General features: G+C 34.4%; 2 protein-coding genes across 4 annotated transcripts; both read right to left on the reverse strand.

The window, feature by feature from the left end:
- Positions 1-2,538: 2,538 nt before the first annotated feature.
- On the reverse strand, positions 2,539-10,321 carry LOC7458898 (4-alpha-glucanotransferase DPE2). 3 transcript variants are annotated; one of them, XM_024587995.2, is made up of 23 exons: positions 9,944-10,319; positions 9,315-9,691; positions 8,862-8,976; positions 8,701-8,759; positions 8,469-8,596; positions 8,214-8,340; positions 7,924-8,120; positions 7,566-7,644; positions 7,356-7,394; positions 6,784-6,903; positions 6,530-6,631; positions 6,274-6,357; positions 5,934-6,176; positions 5,725-5,850; positions 5,452-5,526; positions 5,233-5,304; positions 4,689-4,808; positions 4,438-4,535; positions 4,069-4,228; positions 3,846-3,944; positions 3,509-3,706; positions 3,275-3,368; positions 2,539-3,164 (listed from the first exon to the last, which is right to left on the reverse strand). In XM_024587995.2, exons 2-23 carry the CDS (start codon positions 9,666-9,668, stop codon positions 2,929-2,931), a joined length of 2,925 nt encoding a protein of 974 aa, XP_024443763.2. In that variant the 5' UTR covers positions 9,669-9,691; positions 9,944-10,319; the 3' UTR covers positions 2,539-2,928. The 3 variants fall into 3 exon arrangements, with proteins under 3 accessions (XP_024443763.2, XP_024443762.2, XP_024443764.2); XM_024587994.2 differs by having other exon boundaries at positions 9,315-9,703; XM_024587996.2 differs by lacking the exon at positions 5,233-5,304 and having other exon boundaries at positions 9,315-9,703; positions 9,944-10,321.
- A 3,861-nt stretch (positions 10,322-14,182) lies between these two features.
- Positions 14,183-19,205, reverse strand: LOC7464054 (uncharacterized). Its single transcript, XM_002323173.4, has 5 exons — positions 18,557-19,205; positions 16,651-16,763; positions 16,200-16,571; positions 15,041-15,776; positions 14,183-14,640 (listed from the first exon to the last, which is right to left on the reverse strand). The coding sequence occupies exons 1-5, from the start codon at positions 18,819-18,821 to the stop codon at positions 14,576-14,578; spliced, it is 1,551 nt and encodes a 516-aa protein (XP_002323209.4). The 5' UTR covers positions 18,822-19,205; the 3' UTR covers positions 14,183-14,575.
- Between the last annotated feature and the right edge of the window lie 513 nt (positions 19,206-19,718).

The following is a 19,718-nucleotide window of genomic DNA, read 5'->3' on the forward strand; positions in this document are numbered from 1 at the left end:
TAGAAAAATTTTAGTATTTGACAAAATATAAAAAATAAAAACAAAAAGGTTGGGCATGTATGGTGCCTTCTAAAGTCCAAAAATGCCTTTTTTGTGTCATTGAAAGCATCGTCGGGTCCTTTTCCTGATGGTGCGGCACGTGTCGGTGCTTATGGTCTGATTTATCATCAATAAGCCTTTTTTCTCTCTCTCCTCCTTTGAAAATTACAATTTTTCCCTTTTTATTGCTATTATTCTAACTTCAGTCATTATTCTTTTTATTTCTAATTTTTATTATTAGTTTTTTTGTAGAAGTTTTATCTATTTTTAATTTCATCTTTTAATCTTAATTTGCCATATATTATTTTTTTATTCAAAATGACCTCATTCTTTTGGTTATTTTTTTGAGCTTATGTTGAATTGATTTTTCTTTTCAAATTTACCATTCAATGAAATATTTATTTTTATTTTTTAATTCAATTTTGATCCTCATTCTTTTTTATTGTTTTTTGTCGTTTTGTTCAATTAATTTTTCTTTTCAATATCATTTTTTAATCAAAAATAAAATTTATTTTGTATTTTAATTTTAATCCTTATTTTTTTATGATTGATATTTTTTCTAAATAAATTCGTTAATGTTTAATTAATTAAAAATTAAATTTCATAATTTTTTTAAATAAAATATTTTTATTTAATATCATGAGTACTCGGTATTTACTCCTACTTTTGCTACTTTATGATTTGCAATTTGAGGACAGAATCTTTCTTAATTACATCAACAAAATTAAGACCTTCTGTAATTTCATTACATACCATATTACACACAGCTGTCCAAAAGAAAAGTCTTTATCTTTATGTCTTCTCTCCTCGTGAGTCATGACCAAGAATAATGGCAGAGAAAAACAACATTGAAAAACCTTCCAAAAATCAAGATTCCAGCCAAGACCCACCATTACAAGCTACTTCTTCTTCAAGCCGGGAACTCAAGAAAGAAAAGCAAGGAACAATCAGAGAATCCAAGAGGAGAAAAAGCTGCCCTACAGCACTCGACAGGATTGAAGAATTCACTCCACCGAACTTTTCCTTCACTTTTGACTCCCAATTCAGCACCTATTCTCAAGAATTCACACCCAAATTCGGATCTTTCAACTTGGTGCCATCAACCAAAGAAAGATTGGATGATACTGTTCTCTGTTTTCATCAGAGCTCAGAAAACAAAGAAGGCCATCAAGAAGATAAGCAGCAGGTAGGGGTTAGTGAAGAAAGAGTGGTCGGTGTTAGCACATTGAGGAGGTCCATTGATGGGATTAGAGAGAAGAAGTGAGAGAGTAGAGAATAATTTGGGATATGTTTCATCTCATGTATGATTAGATTAGAGAGAGTGCACTAGAAGAACATAATGTTTCATGTAATGGAATCAAAAAGGGTAATAATTCTGTCTTCGATCATTGTTTCTCAACGAGCATCAAAGCATCCTTCTTTATCTTTCTTGTCTTTAATTTTCTTTCTTTAGGTGGACTAGGCTGGCAGTTTGAGTGGGTCATCATCACTTACCAGGTGCAGTTCACGTCCACGTGCGGCCTTCAATTATTTGGCTTATTTATTATTCCTTTTTTAAGACCTTCAACCATGATGTGGTGGAGGGTGGAGTTTGGAGGGTCATATGGTGGGGTTTCAGAAAGCATAAATGGCTGGGTCACGTAGATGTCAAAAAGAAAGGAGGAAGAACTATGGTTCAATGTTATATTCGTTGAACCGGGTTGATCTGAAAAATTCTAAATTCCAAACCTGATCTATTTTGGGTTCTAGTTAAATCAAATAAAATATTAATCTGATAAAATCTAGTTGACTAGGCCAAAACTGATTAGGTCAATGCTGAGAAAGTTTTTTTAATTAATGTCAGATCTGGTTTTTGGATTGTGAACCAGCACATAAAATTTTCTGGATTAATAGGTTATTTATTTAATTTATAGGTCAACTAAGATCAATCATTTCTATTAAAATGGTATCATTTTTTTAAATTCTTTAGAGTTAATATCAACAAGTTTAAATTGAGTTTGATTTGATCAATTTATCGAATTAATCAAGTTTTACCATCTTAATTTCTTTGACGATTCAACTTCAAACTCGGCCCAACTCACTGAAGTTGTGTTTAACAACTATAGTTTGTATGGTCACGTAAATGGGTCCAAGCCTATATTGATGCCTTAGTTGTCAAAGTGAAAGGATGAAGAACTTGGTTGTTATGCTTGTGGAAACATCTTATTTCAAATTGATATTTGATAATTGTGTTGCCTTGATTTGCTGTAATGATATGTAATTGGGACTGAAATTAAATTTTTTAAGCTTTTTTCTTGCCTTCATATTTTCCAGCAGTATCCAGTGACTTCGAGGAATTTTTAAAAAAAATTCATTTTGAACAAAATAATTGATTCAGTAACCCACGAGATAACCGGTGACCTAATAACCTGCTCTAAACCATGTCCGACCCCAAACCAGGTCTGACAGCCATGAACTTGAGAAGCTGAGAAGAGAAGCTTTTGCTATAAAGATAAATGCTTAGCAGAAGCTAAAATCCAAATCCCATTATCTACAAAGTATATTAACATAATATACAAGTTTTTTATAGGCCGCAAAACACTACACTTCGAATTGTTTGACTACATATAGTCATAGCAGTAATGGTGCGTTGCTATTGTTTATTACCAGCATGCTTTTATTAAAAGGACAAGCTTTAAAAGTATAGATTGGCATGCCATTACGCCCACTAATTATTCTGTAATGGACCATTTCTACTGTAAAAGAGGAATTTTAGCATGGATGTTGATTCTCACAAGCGGTTCATGTGAACAAGTACATCCCAGATTTGTCTCATGTTGTCCAAGCTTATGTATGACTTCGAGCCCTGATTGCTGCAAGATATATTTGTCGGGGAAGATATCACTAGATTTACAAAACATAAGTCTCCGGTCTTGGAACCCCAGTTAGTTGCTTTTCAAAGGAAATCTTTTCCAGACCTTTGGCAGCTTGATGCTTGCCTGTAACCATCACTATCGTTTCTTGATTCCCTTGCTCGTCGGTTTCTTCAACCGAAGGATGTGAACGTCCACTCCCACGAACAAGACCTTTGATGCTTGATATGAGTTCTTTGTCATTCATCAGAGACTCTAATGTCACGTGTACACCTAAGCATGACAGAAATATACAGCTTTGTTTATTAGCTGGAAACAAGAGGAGCTAGAATTCAAACATTGAGATGCCAACCAAATCTATAGAAATGGAATTGAAAACATACGGTATCTCCAATAATGCTTTGGATTTGTTGGGTCATTGATCGTCTCCTCTGCTGCAGGGCGTGTCGTGTACTCTTCTTTTAATGCTAACAAGTCCTGATCATTAAAGAAAAGCCCCTAGTTTGTATGAATTTATGTTGGCTAAATCGGTCTAATACATGAAATGAAATATTCACTGGTTAGGATATGGATTTCCCTAAGATTTGATGTTTGATAATAAAACCAGGTCACAGTACCTGAAGAGGGAAGATTGCCCACATTGATGGAGCTTCAACATGTTGCCTTAGGACAAAATGTGCAATTTCTGGAACACATCGACTAGGCGGGATTCCATCAGAACCCACCACGTTCTTGAAATATCGACATCTTCTTTCTTCATCTTCCTCCCACCAAGCACGCAAGGTTGAGCAGTCATGACATGATGGAGCACACACCTGAAGCACGTTAAGGAATTGAGGTTGCCAGCCCAATTTTATATTACATTCTAATGGAGCTGAGCAAGGGCACACATGCGCCTCAATGATATGTCCACAATATCGACGAGAAATATAACACAAGAAGTCTGGAACTCACCGTCATGTAGCTGTATTGAGAAGGAATACCAAACTCCAGGTCAGGTTCACTGGACATACGTTGAATGCGTAAACCTATCAATCCTAGTTCTTGCATGACCTGCAAACATTATCCAATCATGCTTAATTTTCATGGAATGCGGATTGGAAGTAATAAAGTAAGTGAAAAAGAGAAGAGATGTAGGCAGTTAGAGTTGAAGTTGGGAAGGATTCGACAAACATACAGGGTGAACACAAGCAGGAATTAGACCCAGATCTTCCCCACAGGCTAGCATATCTGATGAGTCCAGGAGAGCAGGCAAAGTCTTCAAAGCATTTTGCCTCCATAGATTTTCTTGCCGATGGAAATAGTAATCATAGTACAGTCTTTTGAGAACATTTTTGCTGTATTGCATAACAAGTAAGAGAAGCTATATCAGCAGGAATTGAGAGGTTTGATGAGATGCAAGGAAACAAACTAGTACTTGGTTATAGAACACCAGAATTATTGGTAAGCAAAAAGGGGATGAAAAGCTTTAGTTTACTACATTCTTCTATGGGTCACTCAATCCAAATGAACTAGGAATTTCTCACAGTAGATATGATTAGGGTACCTGTGGTCATCCAAATCCTGAAAACTTGAAGTGTCCTCAAGATTGAAACGAGGGTAGAATTTACTTTCATCCTCAGGATCTCTAATAAGAACTATATTCTGCAAACAGAATTAATAGATAAAAACCAAGAACCGAGACTAGTAATGAGAACAACCATCATCAGTCACTCTAAAGCAGTCAAGAGACAGGTCTAACATAAATTCCATATAACAAACTTGTGGTAATATAAATATTTTTCCACTATATGTTACCTTCAGAAGATCAAACAGGTCACGGCGTATCTTGTCCTCGCTCTCCAATAACATGGACTTTTCTGCAAGCATCTTCAACTTGGAAGCAATCTTTTTCTCCGTGTCACAATCCTCCTTGAACTAGATTAATTTGAAGAAATATGAGTCAACTAATTTTTCATGCCAAAACAAATGCACCAAATATGATACAATAAGATTGAAGCAGATATAAAAAGATATGAGATGATGAGAAGGGATAAGAATTCAGAATCACTTTCCTAACAGTAAGACTAAAATTGAGGCGTAGGGAATATAAGTCGGAGCTTTAACAGAATGGAGACCATAAAACAACTTGAAAGAACCAAGAAGCGATTCAATGGAAAAAATTTAATATCAGAAATTGCAGACAGGTCAGTCAGTTCATGTGACAAGGTTCCTTTATGACATGAATTCACGAGCCTATTTGAGGCTCGATGTGAGTCACAAATTCATCACTAGACCAACCTAGGTTCAGTCAAAATGCTAAGAGGTAACCTCATATTATTGACCAGAAACATAAATTTACCACATAGCGGCCCTTCTGATAATCGTTCAGAAAATTTGACACAATAAAGGTCCAAGAAGCTCCAAATCTTTCCTGATATCAGGAAAAAAAAAAAAAAAGAGAAGTGTAAATCAACACGCTCATAGTATCTGATTTAGTTTTTAGGTCATATGTCAAATGCAATGAGTTGATAACCATCAGAAGTGTGGACCATATAGCCAACACAGAAAAGTCAGTAACCTGTACAAATTCCTGCCGGATATATGGGAGGCTCAGGCGATCAAAGTCCCAAATTCCTTCTCTTTCAAGTTCTTCCTGCAGCAGATGCATTATTTGAACATGTTTAATAGAACATGAAAAAGGAATTTCTCTCACAAGTGCTTCAAGTACTAGTGCTGCAAGGGTAGCTTAGGCTTTATAAGAACTCCAGTTCCCTATACCAAATCCTAAAATTCTCTTGCATCACTTAAAACTCACTTTTCATGCAGGAAGGCTAGGAGGGTCCTACTATACCTTACTTAGAGGGATAGATGGTCTGAATTTTCCAATCAGACCTGTCATGGCATGCTCTGGAAGCTCCCAGATCCTAAAGAAACCCAGAATATGATCAATCCTGTAAGCTGTAAAGTATTTTGCCATCTGTCATAGAAACAAATAAGTTTTTCATCAGCAAGAGATGAAAGCACAGTTAAGACAAGATCATCATATTCAGAGTACAAAACCTGTGTTAGACGAGCACGCCACCATGCATAGTTATCTTTTGACATTTCCTCCCAATTATAAGTTGGAAAGCCCCAATTCTGCCCATTTTTATCAAAGTAATCTGGAGGTGCTCCTGTGGAGGTGTTCATGCGGAACAAATTTGGATAGACCCAGGTATCTACGCTGTTTCTGTCTACACCAATAGGTAGATCTCCTTTCAATATGACACCTTTCTTTCTTGCATATTCTGCAGCTTCTGTCAACTGTCAGTTCATTATGACACAAACAGTATAAGACCGGCTGCTGGCTTAAGAGCAATTACAAATGGGAGACAAATATCATCAGACCAAATGAAAATACCTGTGTATGCAAATGGAATTGGATATAATAATGGAAGCGAATTATGTCATGGTGCAAGCTGTCTTTTGAGACAAGTTTCTCAACCTGCATGAAAATGGTGCCATTTTGTCAGAGAATTTAAATAACATAACTTTGGTTATGAAATTGAAACAAAGATCTATATTACCTAGTTATCATGTATGATAAGATCCAATAAAATTTGATGAATGATATTTAATCTTAGGTTAGATGAGTGAAAACCCAAAGAGATAACAACCTTTTTTTCTGTAAAACAGGAAAAACGACCCCATTGGCTGTGATCTGATGTTTCAAAAAAGTCCCGCAAAAAACAAAAGGCTGCATAGGGCTTTAACCATTGCTGCAATCAAATAAAACATTCATTAGAACACCAATTGGCTCTAAAGAGAGTATAATCAAGGACAAAAATGACCAAAGTTCAAATTTCAAATCGAAGTACTTTAGGTGTAATAGACATGATCATAGGAAGAAGAAAACATAAGTCTGTAAGACCTCATTCTCTGAGAAATATTTCTGAAAGGATCTAGAGTTAAGTATCAAATCCTTCTCTTGTACAAACACTTTCTTGGCGATTGAAAGTTTAGTAGCCAGAGTAGCCTCATAATCAACATCCTGCACAGGTCCAAGCTCAAACATGTTAATACAATGGCTGGATCAACCAAAGAATCTTATTTCTAATCAAAACAAAGTTTATGGAACTTTTTTTCTCTTTTTGTTTAGAAAGACAAAAATCTTTCTTATCAAAATGATGTTTGGAGCAGCCTAACATGAGCACTTGTTCCCTCCCGTCCAAGAATTCTAATAAGGGATGTAAAATGGAGTTAAGTAATAAAAATAACATGTTTTGGCTTGTTGATCTCATGCCTTTACAACGAGCTAAAGCACTGCAAAACTGATCCTGCGTGCCAGTCCATGGAGCTAGCTTAGAACATCATGGTTCACTTTTTTGCTATTTTTCTTATACGATTTTCTTGATTGGGTCACAACACATCATTAAACACAACAGAGATGAACATCAGAAATGTGTTTCTTCATGAAGTTGAAGAATCACTAAAAATAACTACCTTTCCATCCAGCTGCTCTCTAGCTTCCTGAATTTCTTTCTGCCAAAAAAAAAAGGAAAGGAAAGGAAGGGTGTTTACAACAAAAAGTAATGGATAAAACTTTAGTTGAAAAGATAAGAAATAGTTCGCCAGAAATTGCCAGCATATAATAAAGAAAATGTCTTCTAGTATCATGTTGGATAGAATTAAATGAAAAGCCAATGAAACCACCTTGATAGTCTCTGGTAGGTTTTCTGAAAGTGCCTCTACTCTCAGGTATAGTGGATGCAATGCAAACACAGATAGTGAGCTGCATGACCAAGAAAACGAGGCAAGAGAAAACTTTAAATGAGCTTGCCAATCGAATCCTTGTTTGCTACAATAATTAAGATAAAATAAAAATTGCATGGATTTTTTACTGGGACACCTTGAAATTTTAGAGAAACTCGAGCCTGCTTTCTTAACTAGGTGATTTAATTAAAGACATTTCTATCTTTGGAAAAATCAATTAACTATGCCTTAAAACAAACTATAGAGTCCCCTATAAAACTAAATTATATGTTCTATAAATGATAGTTTTGTTGCCTACCTGTATGGATATGAATCCCACCACATGCCATGCACAGATGTGTCATTGATCGGTAGAAGCTGGACTAAATGGAATCCTGACACTACTGCCCAATCAACAAGAAGCTTTAAGTCAAGAAATTCACCAACCCCCAGATCAGCTTCTGATCTAACAGAAAACATTGGTAATGCAACACCAGCACCCCTCCAAGGCATTTCCTATTAAAAACAAATTGATGAATTATGATCACAATTAAAAAGTACCTTGCAACACAACATATGCTGACCTATAAGTGAATCTTTGTAGCTTACTCGCATCATGCCATCTGAGAGGAAAATATATCTTGGCGGAACTTTAGAAGAGTCAATAGAAAGGTCGCGATGTGCACCAGTTTCCAAAGAAAAGTTTCCAGCCTTTCCGTATTTGCAGTACTTATACGTAAACAACCATTAAGGAAGACAGACAGGGACACGCATGAGGAGGGGGGCGGGGGGAACAGTATGTAACAATAACCAAATAATTCATGAAACATCCAACTGTTTGAGGGAAATACTTCAAAAGGATATTTTATTGGAAAATCACCCTTCTGCATCAAAGCACCTGCCTGCCAAACTGAGTCACCAGCATAGTTAAGTTTAAGTCCATCCTGAACTTTCCACTGCCCTAACTTTGCAGTGCTGCCAATTACGTATACCTGTACATATCATACTTCATAAATAGGTGCAATGCTGATAAGATCGTGCATAACTTTGCTTGCATACAAATGTGGTCAGCTCAATAGGGAGAGAGAGAACTTACTGATGTCTCTTCTTCTACATCTGGACAGCAAATTTTGAAATGGACAACGACTGCATCTACTGTAGTTCAGAGATCACAAATGAAAAAGGTCAGCAAACAGAAATCAGGCACAAACATTAACAAGGATGATGAGTGAATAATAAATAAGCCTATACAACGACCTTCCTTGTCTAACTTATTCTGAATCCCAAGGGGTCTCTCTATGTTCAAACCCCAACTTCGACGAAAGATGACATCTTTGAAGGCACTTCTGAAAGGGATGGCATCACCACCAGCCTGGATTCCATGAAAATGAACGTTTACATCATCAAAGTTACATGTAAAGAAACCAACAATTTTTTTTTATTAAGAAATTCTAAACTCCTCTAATCAACGAATCATTATGAAGCCAATATAATCCTAACTATGAAGAAGCAATTGTTGTTATTAGACTTCTTCAATCTACAAGAAATCTGTTGGGTTATATGTCAGAGTAATGCCTTTACATACATTTCCAGAATAATGGGAACAGAAAGAATCCTTTAAAAAAAAAAACATTTTTTGCAAGATGAATATGGGAAACACCAATTCGCAAAGCATGAAAAGGAATGGAAGAATGGAGCGCAAAGCGTCACCTGCCAAAGATCATGAAGCTCCACATGCTCTCCACCATTTATCCCCTCGGGCAATACTAATTTACGCTTCTTTCCCATCTCCCATCTCAACACACTCTTCTTATCATCCACCACATAGTAACTATACTCACCACTGAATTCACTTGGTACTGAAATACTTCCACCCCATATGAGCTCCTCACCTTGCTGCACAGGGCTCAATAACAAGCCTTTCTTCACATCCCATGAACCCAGGACTCGTTCAGATCCACACACAAGCAGGCTCTGACCCCATTGAGTATAATATGGTAATCTAAAACTCACATTCACCGACTTCGCTGTCTTGGTCCCAGAAAACAATCCCAAATTCGCCATTTCTTTCAGAGACAAATCAGACCCTGATAATATTTCTTGAAACCAATTTGCATTCTGTTAGTATCTACTTAAAAAAGTAAAATCTTGCAAAACTAAGTGAAAAACATTAGCATAACTAAAACAATCCAAAAAGCTAAACATTAAGAACTTGAAGAATTGATTCAAAATTCTACATTTTGACCAAAACCAGCAAGTGCCCAGATCAAAATTACAAGTGATTAACTTGAAAAGGAGAAAAGGACTGAATCTTTAACCGAAATATGAGCAGCAATCACCTTAACTTCAACCAAAACAGGCTGGTTTCCACGTTTTGTTCAAGAGTAACAAACCGCTGTGCCTCTTATAGATACATACAGGGGAATCTAACAGTGAGATTTGTTTGGTTCCAATGGAACAAAAAGAGAGGTGAAAGATTAGTTTGCAGATTGGGAAATGGATATCACTTTCTCAATGCAAAGATATTTTCAATTTTCATTGATTCTTTATTGGAAAGAGAATATGCAAGTTGCTGAGCTCTGATATTTTTCTGTGAATAAGAAAAAGACAAGAAGAGTGTGTCTTTTAGCTGGTTAGAGAGATGGGAATTCAGAGCTCTTTTCACGGGAAAATCTCACACACACTTACGTGTCATGACTCGGAGAGAGAGAAATGGAAATTCAAAGCTTCTCCCAACTTTGTGTCCCTTGTTTCTGGATCCACCTCCATTTATTAACAAACTTACGTGTGTCTGAATATATATATAGACACACACACACATGCTGTTTTCAAGAAAAGCGAAATGAATCTGTTTTTACTTTCTAGTAGATGCCTGATATGAATGCTTTTCTTTTTTTAATATGCATGTTATCATAGTTATTTAGCTCAATGAATTGATCTGGAACATGGTTGATTCAGGGTTCAGGCTAGTTTGGGTTGCACAAAAAATAAAAGAAGGAATTAACTTGGTTTTATCCTATTAAAAATTTAGTTTGGTTTATGATCCCAACAAAAAAAATATATGTTAATTATTTTTAAAAAAAATATTTTAATATATTTTTAAATAAAAAATATTTTAAAAAACAATTATTATCACAATATCAATATCAATATCAAGCGAACTCTAAATAATTAAAAGTTGACCTCATCTTCGACCTCTCTTTTTAATATTTAGAGTCCATACTGTTTATATTGTTTATTTGAAATCAATTTTCTTTTGAAATTAAATTTAATTATAGTGTTTGAATTGAATTTAATTAATAAATAAGTTGAAATTACATATTTAAAAAAAATTATTTTATTTTGTTTTCTATGTAACCATTATTTTAAAAAAAAACTATATGAGTATTTTAAAAAAATTATTTTTAATATTAAATTTTTTTCCTATTAAAATTATAAATAAGATGAGTTGACCTTAATTGATTTTTTATAAAAAAATTTAAAAATTAAAATCTATTCAAAATTCAATTCTTAATAATAAGAAAGAGAATTTCCAACTTGAGATGGACCGAATAACAATGATTAAGAACAGGAGAATAAAGCGCAGAGGCTATTGTTTTCAACTTTTTAGTGTTGTCTCATACCATATTACAAGGATGTTTTTCTTGTCTCTTCCTCTAAGATTTTTTTCAGTCCAAAGAAATCAAAATCTTTCATTTCAAAAATCGAACCAGGATTGAACCGAATGAAAAAATTAAACCGATTGATTTGGTTCGGTTCATTTCGGTTTTATATTTATTAAAACCAAATAAATCTAATTTAAATCAATGGGCCTCTAGTTTGACTGTTTTTTATATGCTTTGATTTAATAAGCATTTAATTTATTATATCTGGGTTGATTGGGTTTTGGTCATGGTGCTTTTTTTTATTTTGAAAATTGAAATTGAATTGAACTAATTTTTTTAAATAAAATATTCTGACTGAAATTATTTAACAAAATGGAAAAAAATCCAATTAATTTTGAGTCGATTTTTATAAATATTCCAGATAATATTACTGATTTGCCCACCCATATATTTTTAATATTATCTCAAAACACAAAGCATATATTTTGCTCGGCTAGACAAAGCTAGCTCGCTCGCTCGCTCGCTCATGATAAGGGAAGTGGATAGAAAATCTGCCACCACATACAGAAATTTAGCAAGAAAGCCGAGCAATTCACAGAGTACTAAGATGAGATATCTATAAAAATGTTTTCCTTTTTATCGGCGCTGAGATACTACTTAGATAAAAAAAAAAAATTAATATAAAAAAATATATATATTGTTAATGTTTTTTTTGCAAAAAAAAAATTAGCCCTGTAAAGATTAATCCGATATAATTTGATTGACTTTGCGAGTCCACAAGCAGCCTGGACTCCCTATAAAAATATAGTTTAATTTAAAAAAAATTCAAGGTGACATCTTTTTTTATATATTAATATAACAACATATTGAAGTAACTTAGGTCAATTCATATTAACAAGTCAAATTCACAACTCGGGTTATGAGATCATAATAATTATATCAAAAGCAAATCAAAACAAAATATAAAATATAATTATCAATCAACTTAATGTTGAAGAATGAAATTAAAAAAAAAAACTAAAAAAACAACTCTAGTTAACCTATCAAACTCGCAACTCGAGTCATAAAACCGGGTTAACCTCATAAAAAGCAAATCACAAAGTTTAATTCTCAATCAGTCCGATATTGAAGGATAAAGAAAAACCAATTAAAAAAGATCATAAAAATTACTCGGGTAAATTCATCAAACTCATGATTGGGCCCTTGAGACCGAGATAATCTCATAAAAAAAATAAAAAAACAACCTGATTTGACCAGGGTTAACCTGTCAAATCTGCGACTTTGGTCATGCGACTAAAATAACCCCATAAAAAGCAAATCAAAACAAATTATGAAGCTCAATTCTCAATCGACCCTGTCTGATCGAATATTGAACGATAAAATTTGCAAAAAATTTAATTAAAAAAATGACAAAAAACAAATCAAGACAACTCTAGTTATAAGGTCAAGATAATCCAATAAAAGCAAGCCAGAACAAATCATGAAATCTAATTCTCAATCAAACACAACATTAAATGATGAAATTGAAAAAAAAAAAAAAAACTAAGTCAACCGGGTTAACCCGCAAAACCCGCGATCTAGGACATGAGTCAAGGAACTCAATAAAAAATAAATTCAATATTGAAGGACTCGTGACTTGAATCATGAAACCGAAATAACATCTTAGAAAGAATAAAAAAACAACTTGATTTAATAAAGATTAAAATGTTAAATCCCGTTATCCTAGTCATGAGACTAAGATATCCTTATATAAAACAAATCAATGTAAAGCTTAATTTTCAACCAACCCAATGTTAAATGATCAAATTTAAAAAAAAAACATAAAAACAACTTAAATCAACTCAGGTTAACTCATTAAATAATTAAAATAATATAAAAAGCAAATAAAACAAATCAGGGAGCTTGATTCATAATCAATTTAATATCAAATGATAAAATTAAAAATATATATATAATAAAAAAATATAAGTCAATTGGATTAACCCAACAAACCTACGAATTAGATAAGTAACTAAATAAAAAATAAATCTAATATTAAATAATAAAATTAAAAAATATATTATTTAAAAAAAATAAAAAAAAGGAAAAAAAAAAAGCATTATTCATTATAGGGGTACGATAAAACCCTCTTTTAGTTTTTTTTTTTTTTACGTACAAAGCACTTAGTTTGACGTGAATAACGTTTTAATTTGAATAAAAAAAACATTAATTCATTTAAACTCAGTTAACCTATCTAATTCAATCTATACTTAATTGGGTCAACACCAATAAATTTTTTAAAAAATAAATAAAACAATTCTATTTAAAAAAATAGTAATCCAATAACTTTTTCAATTAAAAATATATTAACATGATATTTTATATATATTTTTAATATGAGCATCAATTTAATACTTAAAAAACAAATCGAACCAAAAACCAAACTCTCTAAACCTGCCTTTTGTGAGTCATACCCCAGGTCAAGTCTAGTCCCGTTTTTTTATGAGGAATGCAAATCAGTAAACCTTGAACAAATACAAAAGGAGGTATTTTTTTTTTCATCTAGCCCGTCACTAGTTTATTTGCTTGTTTTTGCCAAGCAGTTGATTCTTTCTCGGGCCAATGGAGCACGAAACATGATTAAGCACGATTCCATGAACAAGCATTTGCGGCGCTCGTGCCATGCCAGTGCATTACTGGGCACTGATCAGTATTTTTTTTTTTCCTTTGAAGACTCAACCTATCAATAACCAAACAATGCTTAGCTCTATGATACACGCTTAACAGTGGTGCGGGGTTAGGGTTTGAGACTGCTATTGCGATGGAGCCCAAACAACAGTAATATTAATAAAAGTTTGCGGACCAAAGTGCTCATCTGACCTGTGACGTTAATACGAGATCAAGATTGAACCATATCTACCCAATATTCAACCACCATATACGAGATAAAGCTAGATGAGTTCAACAGCTAGACTGAAGGAGAATGACGGACACTTAGGATCAAAAATCATACCTGATTGACTTAGCAGGGATGAGATACAAAATGGTAATTTGATACACTTGTTCTCTTCTTTTCTTTTCTTTTTTTGGCTTTTTTTCCTCCTTACATTTCTGCAGAAGAGAATACACAAAACAGCAGCAATGCAATCAAAGGCCTGCCACCTCTGTGACTTTGACCTCAAAATGCATCTGTATGCTGAACTTTTAATCAAATATTTACACGCACGAAAACAAAAAAAAAGAGACATATATCCACTAGGATGGGAGGCAAGCCCTTTGCGTTGCTCCCACTTAAACTCCTCCGGTTTCTTCGATCTGTCTGAATTGAATGCTGAATCCCAGAGCAGTGATTTTAACTAGAAAATAGATTGTTCCCCTTTTCTTTTGTTATAGTTGTAATACAACAGCAATTAGGGATAGTACCCATTGAACAGTGAGAAGACCTGCAGAAGCTGCAAAATTAGATAAATTTAGTCCATGGCATTCATGGGAATGAATATAAACATTTACATAATATGGTCCAACAGTTCCAACTCATTGGTGCATGATAGATTCGTAAAGAGTGATTTCCATTGTCCAGTCTGAGGAAAAAGATGATTTTAGAAAATAAATGTCACAGAAACTCAAGCTTGAGAAAAATGCATACCAAGTAAAAAAAGAGAACAAAATAGAATCAGTATATCAAGCAATCACCGCACAACGTTTCATATACAATTTGCAGAGAAAGAACCAGAATGAACGATGAGGATGAGCAGCCAGCAAAGAAAAATTCATCATCGCATTTACAAAGAAATGAGTGTTAGATTTGTCTGTGATGTGAAGCACTTGGAAAAGATTATTAAATCTACTCACATGAAGATGGCGATGGTGAAGGTGAAAATGGCAGCATTGTGTCAGAATGCTCATCAGATTTACCCCTTGATGGTGGCTGAGCATGGGCAAAAACTACATTTGGCAAAGGACTAGATGCAGGAATTGATTGGGAAATCGGTGAAGGTGCTGGTGATACTTCCGGTCGATCATTGTCGGGTTGAGGCAAGGCAGCAAAGTGAGGAGGACTACTAGGTGCCACTGAAGGGGCTAAATGAGACCTCTTTCCACCATTCCCTGTAAACCTTCTTTTGCGCCCAAATTGACAACCAGGAGGATTTGCTTCATGGTTGTTATGAGGTGCAGATGAACTTTTCAATGGGGCAGGTGAATCATCAACAGGTGCAGGTGCACTTCTCTTAGGTGGAGGTATAGGTGAAATTGCAGGAGCATGGGCATCATGGTGGTGGTGGTGGTGTTGGTGGTGGTGGTGGTGGTGGTGTTGGTGGTGGTGGTGAGGAAGAGAAGTAGGAGAAGGTGAAGGGGCACTGCCTTCACCACCATGGAGTGAATGTTGCAATATAGATGATAGACGAACTTGCTTCACTCTACCAAAAATAGTGTTATTCAGGCCAAGATTCTTAGAATTACCCCTGATAGTTTGAGCCAGTTGCTTTAACCTGGGGGTATTCCCAATTACCAGCAGAACTGACGATTTAACAGTGGTAGGGGGAGACACCGTTGAACCTTGTGAATTCCATAATTCTATATACAAGTTCTGCATCCACAAAAGAAACCATCAGATTCTGCATAGCAAACACTAGAGTGGTAAATGAATAAATTCTCTTGAGAAACTGATAGGCATATCTCTATTTGGGTAATCATAGACTAAAATCTGTGATGAATGAAAAGTTATTAAACGCATGAGTTTTTTTCTCCCTGTCAGAAAAGAAGAGTCTAGTTATAGAAACAAAACCCTTCCTTTACATATTTCTAACAAGTCACTTTTTACACAATTTCAAAGGTCCCACTCCCAATACACAACCACCCCACACTACAATCTCAAACACATTCAAAAGCTGGAATACTGAACCACTGCAGTAAAGCAAAACCTCACATGCATGTATAGATACAAATAGATGTTACATAAACTGCAAAACAGGTCATGTTTTAAAAGAGAAGGGGCAAATTATTGTCAAACCTCAATGGGCGTTAGATGCAGTCCTGCCTTCAGTTGACTTTTCAGCTCTGCAAATTTTTCCCGTATTTGAAGAATAGAGAAGTTCAAGGTGAAGTTGAATGGTATTTGCACTTTCTGCAAAAGAAAAGCTCTCTGTGGTGGAATAATAGTAATTCCACCAGGAAATTTAAGTACCTCAAAAGAGGATGCATCTCCGAACAAGGACTTAGTAAGTTCGAGGGATGAATCGTTTACAACCAAAGACACAAAAGAGCCCCTGATTAGACTTTGATCAGTTGATGATATTTTTGAATCATTTTCAAGTGGATCAACCCCAAACACAACCTTTGTTCTGTTTGATCCAGCCAAAGGTTCTAGAGACAGGATAACCACCTGTTTGAACATATAAATTTGAATCAAAATTGAGGAAGTACAAATTAAATAATATAAGACTAATGGAACAAGTGAATACCTTGGTATTAGGAACTCTCATCTCATCAAAAATATCACCCTGAAGCTTCAATTTATTGTCCTCCAGCAAGAAAACTGGCTTTTTGACTAGGAAACTTGCTACTATATCATGATCTGAATACATGAAAATTGAACACATTGATACCAAAGATTGAAAGAGTGAGTTTCATGATTTGAACCCATGAAATAATTTGGAAAAAAGACTTAGGCAATGATATGCATATCAAATAAGCAGGAGCGTTCACTGAATGCAACCACATAACAAATAGCATGAAAGGCACATTTTCATTTGCCCTTTTTTATTTCAGCTTTAAAACCAACCATGTTCTCTTATCTTTTATTTTCTTAGCTATTCTTTTCTTTAGGAGAAATAATCCACTCACTGTAAGACACTAGCAGCATAGCATAAGCATCCAGGGATATCTACAAATCCATTGATGTTTATCTCACAACGGAATCCAAAAACACATGCTGCGTTGATGAAACAAACCTAAACACCTGTAATTACCAGGTGATAGTTTCACTCATATCATTTCCGCTTATATGTTCCAATACATTTAATTTGACGTCTCGATTTCAAAAGGTATGGCACCATAGGACTGAAGGTGATTCCTAATTTAAAATAAAAAATGCATGAACACTACATGTATGCTTTTTCAGCATCCATTTCCAAGATCAGTCATGAAGAACACAAATGGTAACTAAATTAAAGCCACAAATTCAGTTCAAATTATCCACAAGCTGAACTAAGCTTAATAACACTTCTGTCGCAATTAATTGGGACTGTTAGCCATACAAAATCATTACTCAGTATAGACCTCAGCACTAACTCACTTGCAGCATCTAACAAAACCAGCCATACATGACTAAAATATAAGCCTAACATTCATGAAACAATGATAGAGTTGCAGATTCCAACACCGTATTAAAGCTTCAATCCAAATATCTACACTATTGAGTGGAGAGGTGGTGGTGGGGAGGCTAACACATTTGAAGCTTGTAAATTCATACTCAGTACATATTCATTATGGGACTAGTCAACAACAAAAGTGTGCTACTCAGGAGAGACAAATTGCAACAACGAATTATTCAAAACAAAGAAAAAGCTTTAGCAAGAACATAGTGGCTTCTCTATCATTACACAGCACATATGTGGCATACAAAGTCCACATATGCGGCATACAAAGACCAGTTTTTGTAATATGAACAAATACTCAATTAGTTTCAGGAGGCCCATAATGGAGCAATTATTTTGTGCAATCAATGTTTCTTGTTTTGCATAAAGCATAGGTTATATTTAACAAAACTAGCATGAAACAATACAACATATCCTGACCGTCTATATTTCAGTCTTAAACAATCCATATTTCAGAAACCCATGTCTCAAAGTATAGGTCTATTCCTCAAAAGACCAGACCTTTACCCAAATTAGAGATGCAAAAGACCACCACCTTAATATAGAAATTCTAATACCCAAATTCTTCCATCAGTTGTATTCCTAGCTTGAACAAATCTAAAAAATCAAAGTTGTCAAACCACGTTAAGATTTTCAAGCTACAGACTCTTTAATCGGTAAATACCATATAGTCTTACCTTGTTTCACAGTATTCTCAATCAATTTCTTTCCATACATTTTCTCACCAACCCAATACCCACCAACAGATCATAACCACTTAAGAAACCCTAAATTCAAGCAACCCCATAAAAAAGGAAAATTAATAAATTCTACGTTCCTTTTTTTCTCACATTATCAACCAAACACTACTTAACAACCTCAGCCAGCAAAAACCCACGAATTCAATACAAATAAAAAAATAATAATCCAGATCTATCCACGGTTCAAAATGCCAAGCATCCACGAATTCAAAAGCCCAGAAAAATAAAAGTAAATAAAATAAAAACCCTACCTTTAATCCTGTAATCTAGATCCAGATCCCCCTGATCTGCAAAATGTAGAAAAGGAGGCAACCAAAAAACAGCAGAAAGAAAAACGGCAACAGATAATAAAAGTACAAAAACACATCTAAACCCGATAAACCTAGTAACAGAAAAATTCCCTTTACATCCAAAACAATAAAATCCCCTCTCTACATTTTGCTCTCCATTCTCACCACTTGTACCTATCCCTTGTTCCTCTTCACTTCCATTAACACTATTTCCCACTTTCCCCATAATGTAGCCAATGTTACAACACAAAAGAACCCCTCCCCCCCTCCAAACTATGGTCCTTGTTCTTCTTCATGGTGAAAATGGACTTGGGTTGTTTGGTGGTGAATTGGGTCTTGGTTTGTTGAACCCATTTTTTGTTTTGGAGTAAGAAAGTGAAAGAACAACAACAAGAAGAGGAGGAAGAGGAGGGGAAATGGAGAGTACTAGAAGAAGGGAATTTTATTAGTGAAGATGTATTGTAAGAGGAGGAGAGAAGGACCCTTTAGCTCATAGTACTAGTAGATATATTTTTTTATAATATTTTTTTGTAGTTTGAATTTGTTTATATGTAGTGGTAATGGTGGAGTAATAGTTAGGGTTTCAAGTTGGAGAGAGAGTGTGTGTGGAGTAACCACCTGTAAATGACAAGGATGGTCTTTTTAGGTTAAAAGAGATGGCGGTGGTTTATCTGTTTTTTTTTCTTTTTTTTCAAATTTATTTTCAATTTTTTTAAATTCTACTTTAAATTATAATGCAATTTCGATTTTCAATATTTAGAAGCTTGGAGTTTGGACATACTTGGCAGGATTTAGATAAATTGATCACATAATCGATGAGAATTGTTATGCTTAGGGTTTTTATTTCTTTCATGTGTTAGGGTTCAAAATTTTAAGTTGTTGTGAATATTGAGATCTTATATAATAATATAGATGGTTTGAGTTCATGGTTGAAATTAGTTTTAGCATGGGAAATTAATTTCAAAAAATTAATTATCATAAAACTAAATTTAATTAATTGTGTTTATATGATAGTTTGAAGATCACAATTAAAAAAGTGAACTTCAAGTATTTCAAAAAAAAAGTTTTGTGAGTGTTTTGTAATATGGTGAGAGGTTTTTGTCAATTAAAAAAAATATGTTAA

This window comes from Populus trichocarpa, chromosome 16 (assembly GCF_000002775.5).
Source record: "Populus trichocarpa isolate Nisqually-1 chromosome 16, P.trichocarpa_v4.1, whole genome shotgun sequence".
NCBI classification, from domain to species: domain Eukaryota; kingdom Viridiplantae; phylum Streptophyta; class Magnoliopsida; order Malpighiales; family Salicaceae; genus Populus; species Populus trichocarpa.

Coding starts and splice junctions, on each gene's coding strand:
- LOC7458898 (XM_024587995.2), bottom strand. CDS start 9,668: ATGGCGAATTTGGGATTGTTTTCTGGGACCAAGACAGCGAAGTCGGTG. Junction 8,977..9,314: donor AGCTTCATGATCTTTGGCAG/GTGACGCTTTGC, acceptor CATGGAATCCAG/GCTGGTGGTGATGCCATCCC. Junction 5,305..5,451: donor TCCGGCAGGAATTTGTACAG/GTTACTGACTTT, acceptor TCCTGATATCAG/GAAAGATTTGGAGCTTCTTG.
- LOC7464054 (XM_002323173.4), bottom strand. CDS start 18,821: ATGGGGAAAGTGGGAAATAGTGTTAATGGAAGTGAAGAGGAACAAGGG. Junction 16,572..16,650: donor TGAGAGTTCCTAATACCAAG/GTATTCACTTGT, acceptor ATGTTCAAACAG/GTGGTTATCCTGTCTCTAGA. Junction 15,777..16,199: donor TGCATCTAACGCCCATTGAG/GTTTGACAATAA, acceptor TTGTGGATGCAG/AACTTGTATATAGAATTATG.